This window comes from Scyliorhinus torazame, chromosome 30 (genome assembly GCF_047496885.1).
Source record: "Scyliorhinus torazame isolate Kashiwa2021f chromosome 30, sScyTor2.1, whole genome shotgun sequence".
Taxonomy (NCBI): Eukaryota; Metazoa; Chordata; class Chondrichthyes; order Carcharhiniformes; family Scyliorhinidae; genus Scyliorhinus; species Scyliorhinus torazame.
The window spans coordinates 945,043-967,496 of NC_092736.1; the positions used below are offsets into that span (position 1 = coordinate 945,043).

At 57.2% G+C, this 22,454-nt stretch overlaps 1 protein-coding gene across 1 annotated transcript in view; it reads left to right on the top strand.

The window, feature by feature from the left end:
* Window positions 1-7,623: 7,623 nt before the first annotated feature.
* mphosph10 (M-phase phosphoprotein 10 (U3 small nucleolar ribonucleoprotein)) overlaps window positions 7,624-22,454 on the top strand; it is a 50,632-nt gene continuing 35,801 nt past the window's right edge. Inside the window, exon 1 of the mRNA XM_072492636.1 lies at window positions 7,624-7,756. Coding sequence (XP_072348737.1) covers window positions 7,626-7,756 — 131 coding nt within the window. The 5' untranslated portion in view covers window positions 7,624-7,625. The remainder of the gene's footprint in view (window positions 7,757-22,454) is intronic.

A 22,454-nucleotide genomic window follows, 5' to 3' on the forward strand; every position in this document is an offset into this window, starting at 1 on the left:
ATTAATTCCTAACTCTTTACAGATAATACAACAATATATAACATCACTCTTTCTGTAAAACGTAACACCCCCATCAATGGAGCTGTTCCAGTCATTAACTTTCTTAAATTATCAATCGACTTTTGTAAATAACATCATCTAAAGAGTCTTTACAGCATGTATTCTTTTTAAAAAAAATATTATTCACAGTACGTCTTCGGTGGTAAGAAGACCATCTTTTAGATTTGACTTTTGTTATCTGTGGCGAGTTGGTACATTACAGAGGCGATGTTGTGCCTGTTTCTGGTATTGCAGGAGTCATGCTTGCTGTTGCTAACATGTCGTTTGCTGGTGATGTTGTGAAGATTATTTCCCTGGTTATTGATGATTCCAGTGTTGCTGATGATTTGATCTGTATTTTCCAGCCCTGGTTTAGATTGAATATGGACTCGGTTTCTTCTGATTTGTTTACTGGTTTCGCTCTCAATTTTGCTGACCTTGATGTCTCCGTTTCAGCAACAACCTCTGCCGAGCTGCAGGCTTTCATGACTGGATCCTGTACATTTACACTTTGTCCTTTCACTTCAGCAGCTCAGGTGGGGATCTTGCAGTTTTGTTGAAGTGCTGATCTCATGTTGTCTCACTTCATCCTGTCATTTTGCTTGGCTGCGGAGACAGTACGGTAGCATTGTGGATAGCACAATTGCTTCACAGCTCCAGGGTCCCAGGTTCGATTCTGGCTTGGGTCACTGTCTGTGCGGAGTCTGCACATTCTCCCCGTGTCTGCGTGGGTTTTCTCCGGGTGCTCCGGTTTCCTCCCACAGTCCAAAAGATGTGCAGGTTAGGTGGATTGGCCATGATAAATTGCCCTTAGTGTCCAAAATTGCCCTTAGTGTTGGGTGGGGTTGCTGGGTTATGGGGATAGGGTGGAGGTGTTGACCTTGGGTAGGGTCTCTTTCCAAGAGCCAGTGTAGACTCGATGGGCTGAATGGCCTCCTTCTGCACTGTAAATTCTATGATATCTTCTTCCATTCATGAATCATAGTACCTACAAAGCAGAAGGAGGCCATTCGGCCCACCGGCCCTTGGAAAAGCACCCCACCTAAGCCCACACCATCACCCTGTCCCCGTAACCCCACCTAACCTTTTTGGACACTAAGAGCCAATTTAGCATGGCCAATCCACCTAACCACCGGTTAGGGCTGGTTTAGCACAGTGGGCTTGTAATGCAAAACAAGACCAGCAGCACGGGTTCAATTCCCGTTCCAGCCTCCACGAACAGGCGCCGGAATGTGGCGACTAGGGGCTTTTCACAGTAACTTCATTGAAGCCTACTTGTGACAATAAGTGATTATTATTATTATAACCTGCACATCTTTGGACTGTGGGAGGAAACCGGAGCACCCGGAGGAAACCCACGCAGACACGATGAGAACGTGCAGATTCCGCACAGACAGTGTCCCAAGCCGGAAATCGAACCCAAGACTTTGGCGCTGTGAAGCAACTGTGCTAACCACTGTGCTACCGTGCCACTGATTCCATGTCAGCCTTGGGAGGGGTGGATCAGAGTGACAATAAGGCAATGTTTGGGTCTTCCTTTTTGTCGACATGTCAGAAGGATTCTTTGACCGTCTGCAATTGTCTTTCTATAAACCCATGTCCTCAAGGGTAGCATCAGCCTTTCAGTGTCCTCAGACTTGCATTTTCTAGCTGAATTTTTCAATCTTGTTACAAAGTTGTCAATTGGCTCACCTAAATTCTGTCTGAGGCCTTGAAATTAGAATCATGCAATTTACAGTGCAGGAGACCATTCGGCCCATTGAGTCTGCACCGGCCCTTAATAATAATACTCTTTATTGTCACAAGTAGGTTAAATTAAATCTTTGTCTCAAATAGGCTTACATTAACACTGCAATGAAGTTACTGTGAAAAGACTCTAGGCGCCACATTCCGGCGCCTCTGCGGGTAAACGGAGGGAGAAATCAAAATGTCCAAATTACCCGACAACACGTCTTTCGGGACTTGTGGGGGGAAACCGGAGGAAACCCATGCAGACACAGGGAGGAAGTGCAGTGACCCAAGCAAGGAATCGAACCTGGGACCCTGGAGCTGTGAAGCAACAGTGCTAGCCATTGTGCTACTGTGACACCCACATTTCTCTTGGAAAGAGCACCCGACTTAAGCCCACTCCTGCACTCTATCCCGGTAACCCAGTAACCCCACCTAACGTTTTGGACACTAAGGGCAATTTATCATGGCCAATCAACTCAACCTGCACATCTTTGGACTGTGGGAGGAAACCGGAGCGCCCGGAGGAAACCCACGCAGACACAGGGAGAACGTGCAGACTCCGCACAGACAGTGACCCAAGCCAGAATCGAACCTGGGACCCTGGAGCTGTGAAGCAATTGTGCTATCCACAATGCTACCGTGCTGCCCTGAAGAACAAATTAATCTACACTATATCATTCTACCATAATCCATGTACCTATCCACAGGCAGTGCATTCCATGCCCCCACTACTCTCTGGGTAAAGAACCTACCTCTGATATCCCTCCTATATCTTCCACCATTCACCTTAAATTTATGTCCCCTTGTAATGGTTTGTTCCACCCGGGGAAAAAGTCTCTGACTGTCGACTCTATCTATTCCCCTGATCATCTTGTAAACCTCTATCAAGTCACCCCTCATCCTTCTCCGTTCTAATGAGAAAAGGCCTAGCACCCTCAACCTTTCCTCGTAAGACCTACTCTCCATTCCAGGCAACATCCTGGTAAATCTTCTTTGCACCTTTTCCAAAGCTTCCACATCCTTCCTAAAATGAAGCGACCAGAACTGTACACAGTACTCCAAATGAGGCCTTACCAAAGTTTTGTACAGCTGCATCATCACCTCACGGCTCTTAAATTCAATCCCTCTGTTAATGAACGCGAATACACCATAGGCCTTCTTCACAGCTCTATCCACTTGAGTGGCAACTTTCAAAGATGTATGAACATAGACCCCAAGATCTCTCTGCTCCTCCACATTGCCAAGAACTCTACCGTTAACCCTGTATTCCGCATTCATATTTGTCCTTCCAAAATGGACAACCTCACACTTTTCAGGGTTAAACTCCATCTGCCACTTCTCAGCCCAGCTCTGCATCCTATCTATGTCTCTTTGCAGCCGACAACAGCCCTCTTCACTATCCACAACTCCACCAATCTTCGTATCGTCTGCAAATTTACTGACCCACCCTTCAACTCCCTCATCCAAGTCATTAATGAAAATCACAAACAGCAGAGGACCCAGAACTGATCCCTGCGGTACGCCACTGGTAACTGGGATCCAGGCTGAATATTTGCCATCCACCACCACTCTCTGACTTCTATCGGTTAGCCAGTTCGTTATCCAACTGGCCAAATTTCCCACTATCCCATGCCTCCTTACTTTCTGCATAAGCCTACCATGGGGAACCTTATCAAATGCCTTACTAAAATCCATGTACACTACATCCACTGCTTTACCTTCATCCACATGCTCGGCCACCTCCTCAAAGAATTCAATAAGACTTGTAAGGCAAGACCTACCCCTCACAAATCCGTGCTGACTATCTTTAATCAAGCAGTGTCTTTCCAGATGCTCAGAAGTCCTATCCTTCAGTACCCTTTCCATACTTTGCCTACCACCGAACTAAGACTTACTGGCCTGTAATTCCCAGGGTTATCCCTAGTCCCTTTTTTGAACAGGGGCACGACATTCGCCACTCTCCAATCCCCTGGTACCACCCCTGTTGACAGTGAGGACAAAAAGATTTCATCTCTTGCTTCCCATAGAATCCTTGGATATATCCCATCAGGCCCGGGAGACTTGTCTATCCTCAAGTTTTTCAAAATGCCCAACACATCTTCCTTCCTAACAAGTATTTCCTCGAGCTCACCAGTCTGTTTCACACTGTCCTCTCCCACAATATGGCCCCTCTCATTTGTAAATACAGATGAAAAGTACTTGTTCAAGACCTCTCCTATCTCTTCAGACTCAATAGACAATCTCCCGCTACTGACCTTGATCGGACCTACCCTCGCTCTAGTCATTCTCATATTTCTCACATGTGTGTAAAAGGCCTTGGGGTTTTCCTTGATTCTACCCGCCAAAGATTGTTCATGCCCTCTCTTGGCTCTCCTAATCCCTTTCTTCAGTACCCTCCTGGCTATCTTGTATCCCTCCAGCGCCCTGTCTGAACCTTGTGTCCTCAGCCTTACATAAGTCTCCTTCTTCCTCTTAACAAGACATTCAACCTCTCTTGTCAACCATGGTTCCATCACTCGACCATCTCTTCCCTGCCTGACAGGGACATACATATCAAGGACACGTAGTACCTGTTCCCTTGAACAAGTTCCACATTTCACTTGCGTCCTTCCCTGACAGCCTATGTTCCCAACCTATGCACTTCAATTCTTGTCTGACAACATCGTATTTACCCTTTCCCCAATTGTAAACCTTGCCCTGTTGCACGCACCTATCCCTCTCCATTACTAAAGTGAAAGTCACAGAATTGTGGTCTCTATCTCCAAAATGCTCCCCCACTAACAAATCTATCACTTGCCCTGGTTCATGACCAAGTACCAAATCCAATATTGCCCCTCCTCTGGTCGGACAATCTACATAACTGTGTTAGAAAAGCTTCCTGGACACACTGCACAAACACCACCCCATCCAAACTATTTGATCTAAAGAGTTTCCATTCAATGTTTGGGAAGTTAAAGTCACCCATGACTACTACCCTGTGACTTCTGCACCTTTCCAAAATCTGCTTCCCAATCTGTTCCTCCACATCTCTGCTACTATTGGGGGGGCCTATAGAAAACTCCTAACAAGGCGACTGCTCCTTTCCTATTTTATGGTCCAGAAACATATATGTAGACAAATTCAATGGTGCCAGACAATGCTTGGAATGCGAGCATTAGCAGGTGATTAAATCTTTACAGATCCAGAGATGGGGTAACCCCAGATTAAAGGGGTGTGAATTATGTCAAGCCAGGACAGTTGGTAGGATTTTGCAGGCCAGATGGTGGGGGATGAATGTAATGCGACATGAATCCCAGGTCCCGGTTGAGGCCGCACTCGTGTGTGCGGAACTTGGCTATAAGTTTCTGCTCGGCAATTCTGCGTTGTCGTGCGTCCTGAAGGCCGCCTTGGAGAACGCTTACCCGGAGATCAGAGGCTGAATGCCCTTGACTGCTGAAGTGTTCCCCGACTGGAAGGGAACATTCCTGCCAGGTGATTGTCGCGCGATGTCCGTTCATTCGTTGTCGCAGCGTCTGCATGGTCTCGCCAATGTACCATGCTTCGGGACATCCTTTCCTGCAGCGTAGGAGGTAGACAACGTTGGCCGAGTCGCACGAGTATGTACCGCGTACCTGGTGGGTGATGTTCTCACGTGTAATGGTGGTATCCATGTCGATGATCTGGCACGTCTTGCAGAGAGTGTCATGGCAGGGTTGTGTGGTGTCGTGGTCACTGTTCTGAAGGCAGGGTAGTTTGCTGCAAACAATGGTTCGTTTGAGGTTGCGCGGTTGTCTGAAGGCAAGTAGTGGGGGTGTGGGAATGACCTTGGCAAGATGTTCATCTTCATCGATGACGTGTTGAAGGCTGTGAAGAAGATGTCGTAGTTTCGCTGCTCCGGGAAAGTACTGGACGACGAAGGGTATTCTGTCGGTTGTGTCCCATGTTTGTCATCCGAGGAGGTCGGTGCGGTTTTTTGCTGTGGCGCGTTGGAACTGTCGATCGATGAGTCGAGCGCCATATCCCGTTCGTACGAGGGCATCTTTCAACTTCTGTAGATGTCTGTTATGCTCCTCCTCGTCTGAGCAGATCCTGTGTATATGGAGAGCTTGTCCATAGCGGATGGCTTCTTTAATGTGTTTAGGGTGGAAGCTGGAGAAGTGGAGCATCATGAGGTTATCCGTGGGTTTGCGGTAAAGCAAAGTGCTGAGGTGACCGTCCTTGATGGAAACGATTATGTCCAAGAATGCAACTGATTTTGGAGAGTAGTCCATGGTGAGTCTGATGGTTGCGTGGAACTTATTGATGTCATCGTGTAGTCGTTTCAGTGATTCTTCGCCGTGGGTCCAAAGGAAAAAAATGTAATCGATGTATCTGGTGTATAACGTTGGTTGAAGGTCCTGTGCAGTGAGTAGGTCTTGTTCAAACTTGTGCATGAAGATGTTGGCATATTGGGGTGCAAATTTGGTCCCCATGGCTGTTCAGTGCGTCTGGATGAAGAACTTGTTGTCGAAGGTGAAGACGTTGTGATCCAGAATGAAGCGGATGAGTTGCAGAATGAAGCGGATGAGTTGCAGAATTGCGTCTGGAGATTGGCAGTTGTCCGTGTTGAGTACTGAGGTGGAGTATGAAAATAAATGTAATCCTAGGTCTCCTGTCCACAGAAGGATATAGCTGATCCTCTCTTTGTGTTTGTGTCTTTTAGGGAATGACTAAATGTCTTAATATACATCATTAACTTCGCAATTCATCATGGGCTGCGGTCACCGCTGTGCTGATCGACATTTCAATTTGATTTTCGCAGGCTTCATCCAGATTTTCTTCTGACACTAAAACGGGGATCAATTTTCCAAATCGGCATTGAATCATTTACAAATGCTTGAAATTCACTCGCAGCCACCATGCGGTGTTCCTCTTGACGTTTGGTTTGCTGACATTGATAATAATCACACTTAAGTTCGGAGAGATAAGAATTATTAAAGTTTAATATCCTCCATCCTGCCTTGTGTGAAATCAGGACCAGGTTTAAACTTCTGTCCAGTTAGGCTGTGAATGTGCCCCCCCCCCCCGGGCTGGGCCTCAGACAGAGAAACTGAAAAGAAAAGCGGTTAGTTCACGGCCTTAATATTAATATTGTGAAACTTACCGGCCCGGTGCAGGGGGGCTGTCAGCCCCCGGCGAGGCGCAGGCCGCTCGGGGGGGGGGGGGGGGGAGAGAGGGGAGCCGCTCCGGGGGGGGGGGGGGGGATGGGGAGGTGGGTCGCTCCGGGGGGGGGGGGGTCGCTCCGGGGGGGGGGGATGGGGAGGTGGGTCGCTCCGGGGGGGGGGGGGGGGTGGGTCGCTCCGGGGGGGGGGGGGGGGAGGTGGGTCGCTCCGGGGGGGGGGAGGGGGAAAGAGGAGGAGGGTCGCTCCGGGGGGGGGGGGGATGGGGAGGTGGGTCGCTCCGGGGGGGGGGGAGGGGGAAAGAGGAGGAGGGTCGCTCCGGGGGGGGGGGAAGAGGAGGAGGGTCGCTCCGAGGGGGGGGGGGGGGAGGAGGAGGAGGGCCGCTCCGGGGGGGGGGGGGGGGGGAAGAGGCCGCTCCCGGCGGGGGGGGGGGGAAGAGGCCGCTCCCGGGTGGGGGGGGGTGGGAGGAGGGTCGCTCCGGGGGTGGGGGGGGGGGGGGGGGTGGGAGGAGGGTCGCTCCGGGGGGGGGAGGAGGGTCGCTCTCCGCTGAGGTAGTTCGCGGATCTCATTCTGACCAAGCGCCACGTTGCTATGGTGACGGCGGCCTGCGCTCCGAAGCCGCGGCTCCCGAGTGAGAGAAACGTTTAAAAACTGGCGGCAAAGGGGAAGCGGAAGTGGCGGCTGGTGTTCCGGATCCGGGACTCGGGGGGAGACCCGATGTGGGTTCCAGGGGCGGGTTTCCGGTTCCGGGGACGCTCTCAGTGTGACGCCGGCGGGAAGATGGCGGCGCTGGCGGACAGCGCGCGGCGGCTGGAGCGCGCGGTGCAGAAACCCGAACTCCTGCTGAGGTAAACCCGGGACAGACCCGAGTTATACTGACCGAGAGACCCGGACCTGAGTTATACTGACCGGGAGACCCGGACCCGGGTTATACCGACCGAGAGACCCGGACCCGGGTTATACTGACCGAGTGACCCAGACCCGAGTTATACTGACCGAGTGACCCAGACCCGAGTTATACTGACCGAGAGACCCGGACCCGGGTTATACTGACCGAGAGACCCGGACCCGAGTTATACCGACCGAGAGACCCGGACCCGAGTTATACCGACCGAGAGACCCGGACCCGGGTTATACTGACCGAGAGACCCGGACCCGAGTTATACCGACCGGGAGACCCGGACCCGGGTTATACCGACCGAGAGACCCGGACCCGAGTTATACTGACCGAGAGACCCGGACCCGGGTTATACTGACCCGGACCCGAGTTATACTGACCGAGAGACCCGGACCCGGGTTATACTGACCGAGAGAGCCGGACCCGGGTTATACCGACCCGGACCCGAGTTATACTGACCGAGAGACCCGGACCCGGGTTATACTGACCGAGAGACCCGGACCCGAGTTATACCGACCCGGACCCGAGTTATACTGACCGAGAGACCCGGACCCGAGTTATACTGACCGAGAGACCCGGACCCGAGTTATACTGACCGAGAGACCCGGACCCGGGTTATACTGACCGAGAGACCCGGACCCGAGTTATACCGACCCGGACCCGAGTTATACTGACCGAGAGACCCGGACCCGGGTTATACCGACCCGGACCCGAGTTATACCGACCGAGAGACCCGGACCCGAGTTATACTGACCGAGAGACCCGGACCCGAGTTATACCGACCCGGACCCGAGTTATACTGACCGAGAGACCCGGACCCGGGTTATACCGACCCGGACCCGAGTTATACCGACCGAGAGACCCGGACCCGAGTTATACTGACCGAGAGACCCGGACCCGGGTTATACTGACCGAGAGACCCGGACCCGGGTTATACCGACCGTGAGACCCGGACCCGAGTTATACTGACCGAGAGACCCGGACCCGAGTTATACTGACCGAGAGACCCGGACCCGAGTTATACCGACCCGGACCCGAGTTATACTGACCGAGAGACCCGGACCCGGGTTATACCGACCCGGACCCGAGTTATACTGACCGAGAGACCCGGACCCGGGTTATACCGACCGAGAGACCCGGACCCGGGTTATACCGACCGAGAGACCCGGACCCGAGTTATACTGACCGTGAGACCCGGACCCGAGTTATACTGACCGAGAGACCCGGACCCGAGTTATACCGACCCGGACCCGAGTTATACTGACCGAGAGACCCGGACCCGAGTTATACCGACCCGGACCCGAGTTATACTGACCGAGAGACCCGGACCCGGGTTATACCGACCGAGAGACCCGGACCCGGGTTATACCGACCGAGAGACCCGGACCCGAGTTATACTGACCGTGAGACCCGGACCCGAGTTATACTGACCGGGAGACCCGGACCCGAGTTATACCGACCCGGACCCGAGTTATACTGACCGAGAGACCCGGACCCGAGTTATACTGACCGAGAGACCCGGACCCGAGTTATACTGACCGAGAGACCCGGACCCGAGTTATACTGACCGAGAGACCCGGACCCGGGTTATACTGACCGAGAGACCCGGACCCGGGTTATACTGACCGAGAGACCCGGACCCGGGTTATACTGACCGAGAGAACCGGACCCGAGTTATACTGACCGAGAGACCCGGACCCGAGTTATACCGACCGAGAGACCCGAACCCGAGTTATACCGACCGAGAGACCCGGACCCGAGTTATACTGACCGGGAGACCCGGACCCGAGTTATACCGACCGAGAGACCCGGACCCGGGTTATACTGACCGAGAGACCCGGACCCGGGTTATACCGACCGAGAGACCCGGACCCGAGTTATACTGACCGAGAGACCCGGACCCGAGTTATACTGACCGAGAGACCCGGACCCGAGTTATACTGACCCGGACCCGAGTTATACTGACCGAGAGACCCGGACCCGAGTTATACCGACCGTGAGACCCGGACCCGAGTTATACTGACCGTGAGACCCGGACCCGGGACAGACCGAGACCCGGGCCCGGGTTATACCGACCGAGAGGCCCGGACCCGAGTTATACTGACCCGGACCCGAGTTATACTGACCGAGAGACCCGGACCCGAGTTATACTGACCCGGACCCGAGTTATACTGACCGTGAGACCCGGACCCGAGTTATACTGACCGAGAGACCCGGACCCGAGTTATACTGACCCGGACCCGAGTTATACTGACCGTGAGACCCGGACCCGGGTTATACTGACCGAGAGACCCGGACCCGAGTTATACCGACCGAGAGACCCGGACCCGAGTTATACTGACCCGGACCCGAGTTATACTGACCGTGAGACCCGGACCCGAGTTATACTGACCGAGAGACCCGGACCCGAGTTATACTGACCCGGACCCGAGTTATACCGACCGAGAGACCCGGACCCGAGTTATACCGACCGAGAGACCCGGACCCGAGTTATACCGACCGGGAGACCCGGACCCGGGTTATACTGACCGAGAGACCCGGACCCGAGTTATACTGACCGAGAGACCCGGACCCGAGTTATACCGACCCGGACCCGAGTTATACTGACCGAGAGACCCGGACCCGGGTTATACCGACCCGGACCCGAGTTATACCGACCCGGACCCGAGTTATACTGACCGAGAGACCCGGACCCGGGTTATACCGACCCGGACCCGAGTTATACCGACCCGGACCCGAGTTATACTGACCGAGAGACCCGGACCCGAGTTATACTGACCGAGAGACCCGGACCCGGGTTATACCGACCGAGAGACCCGGACCCGGGTTATACCGACCGAGAGACCCGGACCCGAGTTATACTGACCGTGAGACCCGGACCCGAGTTATACTGACCGAGAGACCCGGACCCGAGTTATACCGACCCGGACCCGAGTTATACTGACCGAGAGACCCGGACCCGAGTTATACCGACCCGGACCCGAGTTATACTGACCGAGAGACCCGGACCCGGGTTATACCGACCGAGAGACCCGGACCCGGGTTATACCGACCGAGAGACCCGGACCCGAGTTATACTGACCGTGAGACCCGGACCCGAGTTATACTGACCGGGAGACCCGGACCCGAGTTATACCGACCCGGACCCGAGTTATACTGACCGAGAGACCCGGACCCGAGTTATACTGACCGAGAGACCCGGACCCGAGTTATACTGACCGAGAGACCCGGACCCGGGTTATACTGACCGAGAGACCCGGACCCGGGTTATACTGACCGAGAGACCCGGACCCGGGTTATACTGACCGAGAGAACCGGACCCGAGTTATACTGACCGAGAGACCCGGACCCGAGTTATACCGACCGAGAGACCCGGACCCGAGTTATACCGACCGAGAGACCCGGACCCGAGTTATACTGACCGGGAGACCCGGACCCGAGTTATACCGACCGAGAGACCCGGACCCGGGTTATACTGACCGAGAGACCCGGACCCGGGTTATACCGACCGAGAGACCCGGACCCGAGTTATACTGACCGAGAGACCCGGACCCGAGTTATACTGACCGAGAGACCCGGACCCGAGTTATACTGACCCGGACCCGAGTTATACTGACCGAGAGACCCGGACCCGAGTTATACCGACCGTGAGACCCGGACCCGAGTTATACTGACCGTGAGACCCGGACCCGGGACAGACCGAGACCCGGGCCCGGGTTATACCGACCGAGAGGCCCGGACCCGAGTTATACTGACCCGGACCCGAGTTATACTGACCGAGAGACCCGGACCCGAGTTATACTGACCCGGACCCGAGTTATACTGACCGTGAGACCCGGACCCGAGTTATACTGACCGAGAGACCCGGACCCGAGTTATACTGACCCGGACCCGAGTTATACTGACCGTGAGACCCGGACCCGGGTTATACTGACCGAGAGACCCGGACCCGAGTTATACCGACCGAGAGACCCGGACCCGAGTTATACTGACCCGGACCCGAGTTATACTGACCGTGAGACCCGGACCCGAGTTATACTGACCGAGAGACCTGGACCCGAGTTATACTGACCCGGACCCGAGTTATACTGACCGTGAGACCCGGACCCGGGTTATACTGACCGAGAGACCCGGACCCGAGTTATACCGACCGTGAGACCCGGACCCGAGTTATACTGACCCGGACCCGAGTTATACTGACCGGGAGACCCGGACCCGAGTTATACCGACCGAGAGACCCGGACCCCAGTTATACTGACCGAGAGACCCGAACCCGAGTTATACTGACCGAGAGACCCGGACCAGAGTTATACTGACCGAGAGACCCGGACCCGAGTTATACCGACCCGGACCCGAGTTATACTGACCGAGAGACCCGGACCCGGGTTATACCGACCCGGACCCGAGTTATACTGACCGAGAGACCCGGACCCGGGTTATACCGACCCGGACCCGAGTTATACCGACCCGGACCCGAGTTATACTGACCGAGAGACCCGGACCCGGGTTATACCGACCCGGACCCGAGTTATACCGACCCGGACCCGAGTTATACTGACCGAGAGACCCGGACCCGGGTTATACCGACCCGGACCCGAGTTATACCGACCCGGACCCGAGTTATACTGACCGAGAGACCCGGACCCGAGTTATACCGACCCGGACCCGAGTTATACTGACCGAGAGACCCGGACCCGGGTTATACCGACCGAGAGACCCGGACCCGGGTTATACCGACCGAGAGACCCGGACCCGAGTTATACTGACCGTGAGACCCGGACCCGAGTTATACTGACCGAGAGACCCGGACCCGAGTTATACCGACCCGGACCCGAGTTATACTGACCGAGAGACCCGGACCCGAGTTATACCGACCCGGACCCGAGTTATACTGACCGAGAGACCCGGACCCGGGTTATACCGACCGAGAGACCCGGACCCGGGTTATACCGACCGAGAGACCCGGACCCGAGTTATACTGACCGTGAGACCCGGACCCGAGTTATACTGACCGGGAGACCCGGACCCGAGTTATACCGACCCGGACCCGAGTTATACTGACCGAGAGACCCGGACCCGAGTTATACTGACCGAGAGACCCGGACCCGAGTTATACTGACCGAGAGACCCGGACCCGGGTTATACTGACCGAGAGACCCGGACCCGAGTTATACTGACCGAGAGACCCGGACCCGGGTTATACCGACCGAGAGACCCGGACCCGAGTTATACTGACCGAGAGACCCGGACCCGAGTTATACTGACCGAGAGACCCGGACCCGAGTTATACTGACCGAGAGACCCGGACCCGGGTTATACTGACCGAGAGACCCGGACCCGGGTTATACTGACCGAGAGAACCGGACCCGAGTTATACTGACCGAGAGACCCGGACCCGGGTTATACCGACCGAGAGACCCGGACCCGAGTTATACTGACCGAGAGACCCGGACCCGAGTTATACTGACCGAGAGACCCGGACCCGAGTTATACTGACCCGGAGCCGAGTTATACTGACCGAGAGACCCGGACCCGAGTTATACCGACCGTGAGACCCGGACCCGAGTTATACTGACCGTGAGACCCGGACCCGGGACAGACCGAGACCCGGGCCCGGGTTATACCGACCGAGAGGCCCGGACCCGAGTTATACTGACCCGGACCCGAGTTATACTGACCGAGAGACCCGGACCCGAGTTATACTGACCCGGACCCGAGTTATACTGACCGTGAGACCCGGACCCGAGTTATACTGACCGAGAGACCCGGACCCGAGTTATACGGACCCGGACCCGAGTTATACTGACCGTGAGACCCGGACCCGGGTTATACTGACCGAGAGACCCGGACCCGAGTTATACCGACCGAGAGACCCGGACCCGAGTTATACTGACCCGGACCCGAGTTATACTGACCGTGAGACCCGGACCCGAGTTATACTGACCGAGAGACCCGGACCCGAGTTATACTGACCCGGACCCGAGTTATACTGACCGTGAGACCCGGACCCGGGTTATACTGACCGAGAGACCCGGACCCGAGTTATACCGACCGTGAGACCCGGACCCGAGTTATACTGACCCGGACCCGAGTTATACTGACCAAGAGACCCAGACCCGAGTTATACCGACCGTGAGACCCGGACCCGGGTTATACTGACCGAGAGACCCGGACCCGGGTTATACTGACCGGGAGACCCGGACCCGGGTTATACTGACCGTGAGACCCGGACCCGAGTTATACTGACCGTGAGACCCGGACCCGAGTTATACTGACCGAGAGACCCGGACCCGAGTTATACCGACCGTGAGACCCGGACCCGGGTTATACTGACCGAGAGACCCGGACCCGGGTTATACTGACCGAGAGACCCGGACCCGAGTTATACTGACCGTGAGACCCGGACCCGGGTTATACTGACCGAGAGACCCGGACCCGAGTTATACTGACCGAGAGACCCGGACCCGAGTTATACTGACCGTGAGACCCGGACCCGAGTTATACTGACCGTGAGACCCGGACCCGAGTTATACTGACCGAGAGACCCGGACCCGAGTTATACCGACCGTGAGACCCGGACCCGGGTTATACTGACCGAGAGACCCGGACCCGAGTTATACTGACCGTGAGACCCGGACCCGGGTTATACTGACCGAGAGACCCGGACCCGAGTTATACTGACCGTGAGACCCGGACCCGAGTTATACTGACCGTGAGACCCGGACCCGGGTTATACTGACCGAGAGACCCGGACCCGAGTTATACCGACCGAGAGACCCGGACCCGGGTTATACTGACCGAGAGACCCGGACCCGGGTTATACTGACCGAGAGACCCGGACCCGGGTTATACTGACCGAGAGACCCGGACCCGGGTTATACTGACCGGGAGACCCGGACCCGGGTTATACTGACCGAGAGACCCGGACCCGAGTTATACTGACCGAGAGACCCGGACCCGAGTTATACTGACCGTGAGACCCGGACCCGAGTTATACTGACCGAGAGACCCGGACCCGGGTTATACCGACCGAGAGACCCGGACCCGAGTTATACCGACCGAGAGACCCGGACCCGAGTTATACTGACCGTGAGACCCGGACCCGAGTTATACTGACCGAGAGACCCGGACCCGAGTTATACTGACCGAGAGAGCCGGACCCGAGTTATACTGACCGAGAGACCCGGACCCGGGTTATACTGACCGAGAGACCCGGACCCGGGTTATACTGACCGAGAGACCCGGACCCGAGTTATACCGACCGAGAGACCCGGACCCGAGTTATACTGACCCGGACCCGAGTTATACTGACCGAGAGACCCGGACCCGAGTTATACCGACCGAGAGACCCGGACCCGAGTTATACTGACCCGGACCCGAGTTATACCGACCGAGCGAGCCGGACCCGGGTTATACCGACCCGGACCCGAGTTATACTGACCGAGAGAGCCGGACCCGGGTTATACTGACCCGGACCCGAGTTATACTGACCGAGAGACCCGGACCCGAGTTATACTGACCCGGACCCGGGTTATACTGACCGAGAGACCCGGACCCGGGTTATACCGACCGAGAGAGCCGGACCCGGGTTATACCGACCGAGAGACCCGGACCCGAGTTATACTGACCGAGAGACCCGGACCCCAGTTATACTGACCGTGAGACCCGGACCCGGGTTATACTGACCGAGAGACCCGGACCCGGGTTATACTGACCGAGAGACCCGGACCCGAGTTATACCGACCGTGAGACCCGGACCCGAGTTATACTGACCCGGACCCGAGTTATACTGACCCGGACCCGAGTTATACTGACCGAGAGACCCGGACCCGAGTTATACCGACCGTGAGACCCGGACCCGGGTTATACTGACCGAGAGACCCGGACCCGGGTTATACTGACCGGGAGACCCGGACCCGGGTTATACTGACCGTGAGACCCGGACCCGAGTTATACTGACCGTGAGACCCGGACCCGAGTTATACTGACCGAGAGACCCGGACCCGAGTTATACCGACCGTGAGACCCGGACCCGGGTTATACTGACCGAGAGACCCGGACCCGGGTTATACTGACCGAGAGACCCGGACCCGAGTTATACTGACCGTGAGACCCGGACCCGGGTTATACTGACCGAGAGACCCGGACCCGAGTTATACTGACCGAGAGACCCGGACCCGAGTTATACTTACCGTGAGACCCGGACCCGAGTTATACTGACCGTGAGACCCGGACCCGAGTTATACTGACCGAGAGACCCGGACCCGAGTTATACCGACCGTGAGACCCGGACCCGGGTTATACTGACCGAGAGACCCGGACCCGAGTTATACTGACCGTGAGACCCGGACCCGGGTTATACTGACCGAGAGACCCGGACCCGAGTTATACTGACCGTGAGACCCGGACCCGAGTTATACTGACCGTGAGACCCGGATCCGGGTTATACTGACCGAGAGACCCGGACCCGAGTTATACCGACCGAGAGACCCGGACCCGGGTTATACTGACCGAGAGACCCGGACCCGGGTTATACTGACCGAGAGACCCGGACCCGGGTTATACTGACCGAGAGACCCGGACCCGGGTTATACTGACCGGGAGACCCGGACCCGGGTTATACTGACCGAGAGACCCGGACCCGAGTTATACTGACCGAGAGACCCGGACCCGGGTTATACCGACCGAGAGACCCGGACCAGAGTTATACCGACCGAGAGACCCGGACCCGAGTTATACCGACCGAGAGACCCGGACCCGAGTTATACTGACCGTGAGACCCGGACCCGAGTTATACTGACCGAGAGACCCGGACCCGAGTTATACTGACCGAGAGAGCCGGACCCGAGTTATACTGACCGAGAGACCCGGACCCGGGTTATACTGACCGAGAGACCCGGACCCGGGTTATACTGACCGAGAGACCCGGACCCGAGTTATACCGACCGAGAGACCCGGACCCGAGTTATACTGACCCGGACCCGAGTTATACCGACCGAGCGAGCCGGACCCGGGTTATACCGACCCGGACCCGAGTTATACTGACCGAGAGAGCCGGACCCGGGTTATACTGACCCGGACCCGAGTTATACTGACCGAGAGACCCGGACCCGAGTTATACTGACCCGGACCCGGGTTATACTGACCGAGAGACCCGGACCCGAGTTATACTGACCGCGAGACCCGGACCCGGGTTATACCGACCGAGAGAGCCGGACCCGGGTTATACCGACCGAGAGACCCGGACCCGAGTTATACTGACCGAGAGACCCGGACCCCAGTTATACTGACCGTGAGACCCGGACCCGGGTTATACTGACCGAGAGACCCGGACCCGAGTTATACCGACCGAGAGACCCGGACCCGAGTTATACTGACCCGGACACGAGTTATACTGACCGAGAGACCCGGACCCGAGTTATACCGACCGTGAGACCCGGACCCGGGTTATACTGACCGAGAGACCCGGACCCGAGTTATACTGACCGTGAGACCCGGACCCGGGTTATACTGACCGTGAGACCCGGACCCGAGTTATACTGACCGTGAGACCCGGACCCGAGTTATACTGACCGTGAGACCCGGACCCGAGTTATACTGACCGTGAGACGCGGACCCGGGTTATACTGACCGAGAGACCCGGACCCGAGTTATACTGACCGTGAGACCCGGACCCGAGTTATACTGACCGAGAGACCCGGACCCGGGTTATACCGACCGAGAGACCCGGACCCGAGTTATACCGACCGTGAGACCCGGACCCGAGTTATACTGACCGAGAGACCCGGACCCGAGTTATACTGACCGAGAGAGCCGGACCCGAGTTATACTGACCGAGAGACCCGGACCCGGGTTATACTGACCGAGAGACCCGGACCCGAGTTATATCGACCGAGAGACCCGGACCCGAGTTATACTGACCCGGACCCGAGTTATACTGACCGAGAGACCCGGACCCGAGTTATACCGACCGAGAGACCCGGACCCGAGTTATACTGACCCGGACCCGAGTTATACCGACCGAGAGAGCCGGACCCGGGTTATACCGACCCGGACCCGAGTTATACTGACCGAGAGAGCCGGACCCGGGTTATACTGACCCGGACCCGAGTTATACTGACCGAGAGACCCGGACCCGAGTTATACTGACCCGGACCCGGGTTATACTGACCGAGAGACCCGGACCCGAGTTATACTGACCGAGAGACCCGGACCCGGGTTATACCGACCGAGAGAGCCGGACCCGGGTTATACCGACCGAGAGACCCGGACCCGAGTTATACTGACCGAGAGACCCGGACCCCAGTTATACTGACCGAGAGACCCGGACCCCAGTTATCCTGACCGAGCGACCCGGACCCGAGTTATACTGACCGAGAGACCCGGACCCGGGTTATACCGACCGAGAGACCCGGACCCGAGTTATACTGACCCGGACCCGGGTTATACTGACCGAGAGAGCCGGACCCGAGTTATACCGACCGAGAGACCCGGACCCGGGTTATACCGACCGAGAGAGCCGGACCCGAGTTATACTGACCGAGAGACCCGGACCCGGGTTATACCGACCGAGAGACCCGGACCCGGGTTATACTGACCCGGACCCGGGTTATGCTGACCGAGAGAGCCGGACCCGAGTTATACCGACCGAGAGACCCGGACCCGGGTTATACCGACCGAGAGAGCCGGACCCGAGTTATACTGACCGAGAGACCCGGACCCGGGTTATACCGACCGAGAGACTCGGACCCGGGTTATACCGACCGAGAGAGCCGGACCCGAGTTATACCGACCGAGAGACCCGGACCCGGGTTATACCGACCGAGAGACCCGGACCCGAGTTATACTGACCGGGTGACCCGGACCCGGGTTATACCGACCGAGAGACCCGGACCCGAGTTATACTGACCGAGAGACCCGGACCCGGGTTATACCGACCGAGAGAGCCGGTCCCGAGTTATACTGACCGAGAGACCCGGACCCGGGACAGACCGAGAGACCCGGACCCGAGTTATACTGACCGGGTGACCCGGACCCGGGTTATACCGACCGAGAGACCCGGACCCGAGTTATACTGACCGAGAGACCCGGACCCGGGTTATACTGACCGAGAGACCCGGACCCGAGTTATACTGACCGAGAGACCCGGACCCGGGTTATGCTGACTGAGAGAGCCGGACCCGAGTTATACCGACCGAGAGACCCGGACCCGGGTTATACCGACCGAGAGAGCCGGACCCGAGTTATACTGACCGAGAGACCCGGACCCGGGTTATACCGACCGAGAGACTCGGACCCGGGTTATACCGACCGAGAGAGCCGGACCCGAGTTATACCGACCGAGAGACCCGGACCCGGGTTATACCGACCGAGAGACCCGGACCCGAGTTATACTGACCGAGAGACCCGGACCCGGGTTATACCGACCGAGAGAGCCGGTCCCGAGTTATACTGACCGAGAGACCCGGACCCGGGACAGACCGAGAGACCCGGACCCGAGTTATACTGACCGGGTGACCCGGACCCGGGTTATACCGACCGAGAGACCCGGACCCGAGTTATACTGACCGAGAGACCCGGACCCGGGTTATACTGACCGAGAGACCCGGACCCGAGTTATACTGACCGAGAGACCCGGACCCGGGTTATACTGACCGGGTGACCCGGACCCGAGTTATACTGACCGGGTGACCCGGACCCGAGTTATACCGACCGAGAGACCCGGACCCGAGTTATACTGACCGGGAGACCCGGACCCGGGTTATACCGACCGAGAGACCCGGACCCGAGTTATACCGACCGAGAGACCCGGACCCGAGTTATACTGACCGAGAGACCCGGACCCGAGTTATACTGACAGGGTGACCCGGACCCGAGTTATACTGACCGGGTGACCCGGACCCGGGTTATACTGACCGAGTGACCCGGACCCGAGTTATACTGACCGGGAGAGCCGGACCCGAGTTATACTGACCGGGAGAGCCGGACCCGAGTTATACCGACCGAGAGACCCGGACCCGAGTTATACTGACCCGGACCCGAGTTATACTGACCGAGAGACCCGGACCCGAGTTATACTGACCGAGAGACCCGGACCCGAGTTATACTGACCGAGAGACCTGGACCCGAATTATACTGACCGAGAGACCCGGACCCGAATTATACTGACCGAGAGACCCGGACCCGAGTTATACTGACCGAGACCCGGACCCGAGTTATACCGACCGAGAGACCCGGACCCGAGTTATACCGACCGAGTGACCCGGACCCGAGTTATACTGACCGAGAGAGCCGGACCCGGGTTATACTGACCGAGAGACCCGGACCCGAGTTATACTGACCGAGAGACCCGGGACAGACCGCGACCCGGACCCGGGTTATACCGACCGAGAGACCCGGACCCGAGTTATACTGACCGAGAGACCCGGGACAGACCGAGACCCGGACCCGGGTTATACCGACCGAGAGACCCGGACCCGAGTTATACCGACCGAGAGACCCGGACCCGAGTTATACTGACCGAGAGACCCGGACCCGAGTTATACTGACCCGGACCCGAGTTATACTGACCGAGAGACCCGGACCCGAGTTATACTGACCGAGAGACCCGGACCCGAGTTATACTGACCGAGACCCAGACTCGAGTTATACCGAACGAGAGACCCGGACCCGAGTTATACTGACCGAGACCCGGACCCGAGTTATACCGACCGAGAGACCCGGACCCGAGTTATACTGACCGAGAGACCCGGACCCGGGACAGACCGAGACCCGGGCCCGGGTTATACCGACCGAGAGGCCGGACCCGAGTTATACTGACCGAGACCCGGACCCGAGTTATACCGACCGAGAGACCCGGACCCGAGTTATACTGACCGAGAGACCCGGACCCGAGTTATACTGACCGAGAGACCCGGACACGAGTTATACTGACCGAGAGACCCGGACCCGAGTTATACTGACCGAGAGACCCGGACCCGAGTTATACCGACCGAGAGACCCGGACCCGAGTTATACCGACCGAGAGACCCGGACCCGAGTTATACTGACCGAGAGAGCCGGACCCGGGTTATACTGACCGAGAGAGCCGGACCCGGGTTATACTGACCGAGAGAGCCGGACCCGGGTTATACTGACCGAGAGAGCCGGACCCGAGTTATACTGACCGAGAGACCCGGACCCGAGTTATATTGACCGAGGGACCCGGGACAGACCGAGACCCGGACCCGGGTTATACTGACCGAGAGACCCGGACCCGAGTTATACTGACCGAGACCCGGACCCGAGTTATACTGACCGAGAGACCCGGACCCGAGTTATACTGACCGAGAGACCCGGACCCGAGTTATACTGACCGAGAGACCCGGACCCGAGTTATACTGACCGAGAGACCCGGACCCGAGTTACACCGACCGAGAGACCAGGACCCGAGTTATACTGACCGAGAGACCCGGACCCCGGTTATACTGACCGGGTGACCCGGACCCGAGTTATACTGACCGAGAGACCCGGACCCGAGTTATACCAACCGAGAGACCCGGACCCGAGTTATACTGACCCGGACCCGAGTTATACTGACCGGGAGAGCCGGACCCGAGTTATACTGACCGGGAGAGCCGGACCCGAGTTATACTGACCGGGAGAGCCGGACCCCGGTTATACTGACCGAGAGAGCCGGACCCCGGTTATACTGACCGAGAGACCCGGACCCCGGTTATACTGACCGGGTGACCCGGACCCGAGTTATACTGACCGAGAGACCCGGACCCGAGTTATACCGACCGAGAGACCCGGACCCGAGTTATACTGACCGAGTGACCCGGACCCGAGTTATACTGACCGAGAGACCCGGACCCGAGTTATACTGACCGGGAGACCTGGACCCGAGTTATACTGACCGGGAGAGCCGGACCCGAGTTATACTGACCGGGAGAGCCGGACCCGAGTTATACTGACCGGGAGAGCCGGACCCGAGTTATACCGACCGGGAGACCCGGACCCGAGTTATACTGACCCGGACCCGAGTTAAACTGACCGAGAGAGCCGGACCCGGGTTATACTGACCGAGAGAGCCGGACCCGTGTTATACTGACCGAGAGAGCCGGACCCGAGTTATACTGACCGAGAGACCCGGACCCGAGTTATACTGACCGAGAGACCCGGACCCGGGACAGACCGAGACCCGGACCCGGGTTATACTGACCGAGAGACCCGGACCCGAGTTATATTGACCGAGACCCGGACCCGAGTTATACCGACTGAGAGACCCGGACCCGAGTTATACTGACCGAGAGACCCGGACCCAAGTTATACTGACCGAGAGAGCCGGACCCGGGTTATACTGACCGAGAGAGCCGGACCCGGGTTATACTGACCGAGAGAGCCGGACCCGAGTTATACTGACCGAGAGACCCGGACCCGAGTTATACTGACCGAGAGACCCGGACCCAGGACAGACCGAGAGACCCGGACCCGGGTTATACTGACCGAGAGACCCGGACCCGAGTTATACCGACCGGGAGACCTGGACCCGAGTTATACCGACCGAGAGACCCGGACCCGAGTTATACTGACCGAGAGACCCGGACCCGGGTTATACTGACCGAGAGACCCGGACCCGAGTTATACCGACCGAGAGACCCGGACCC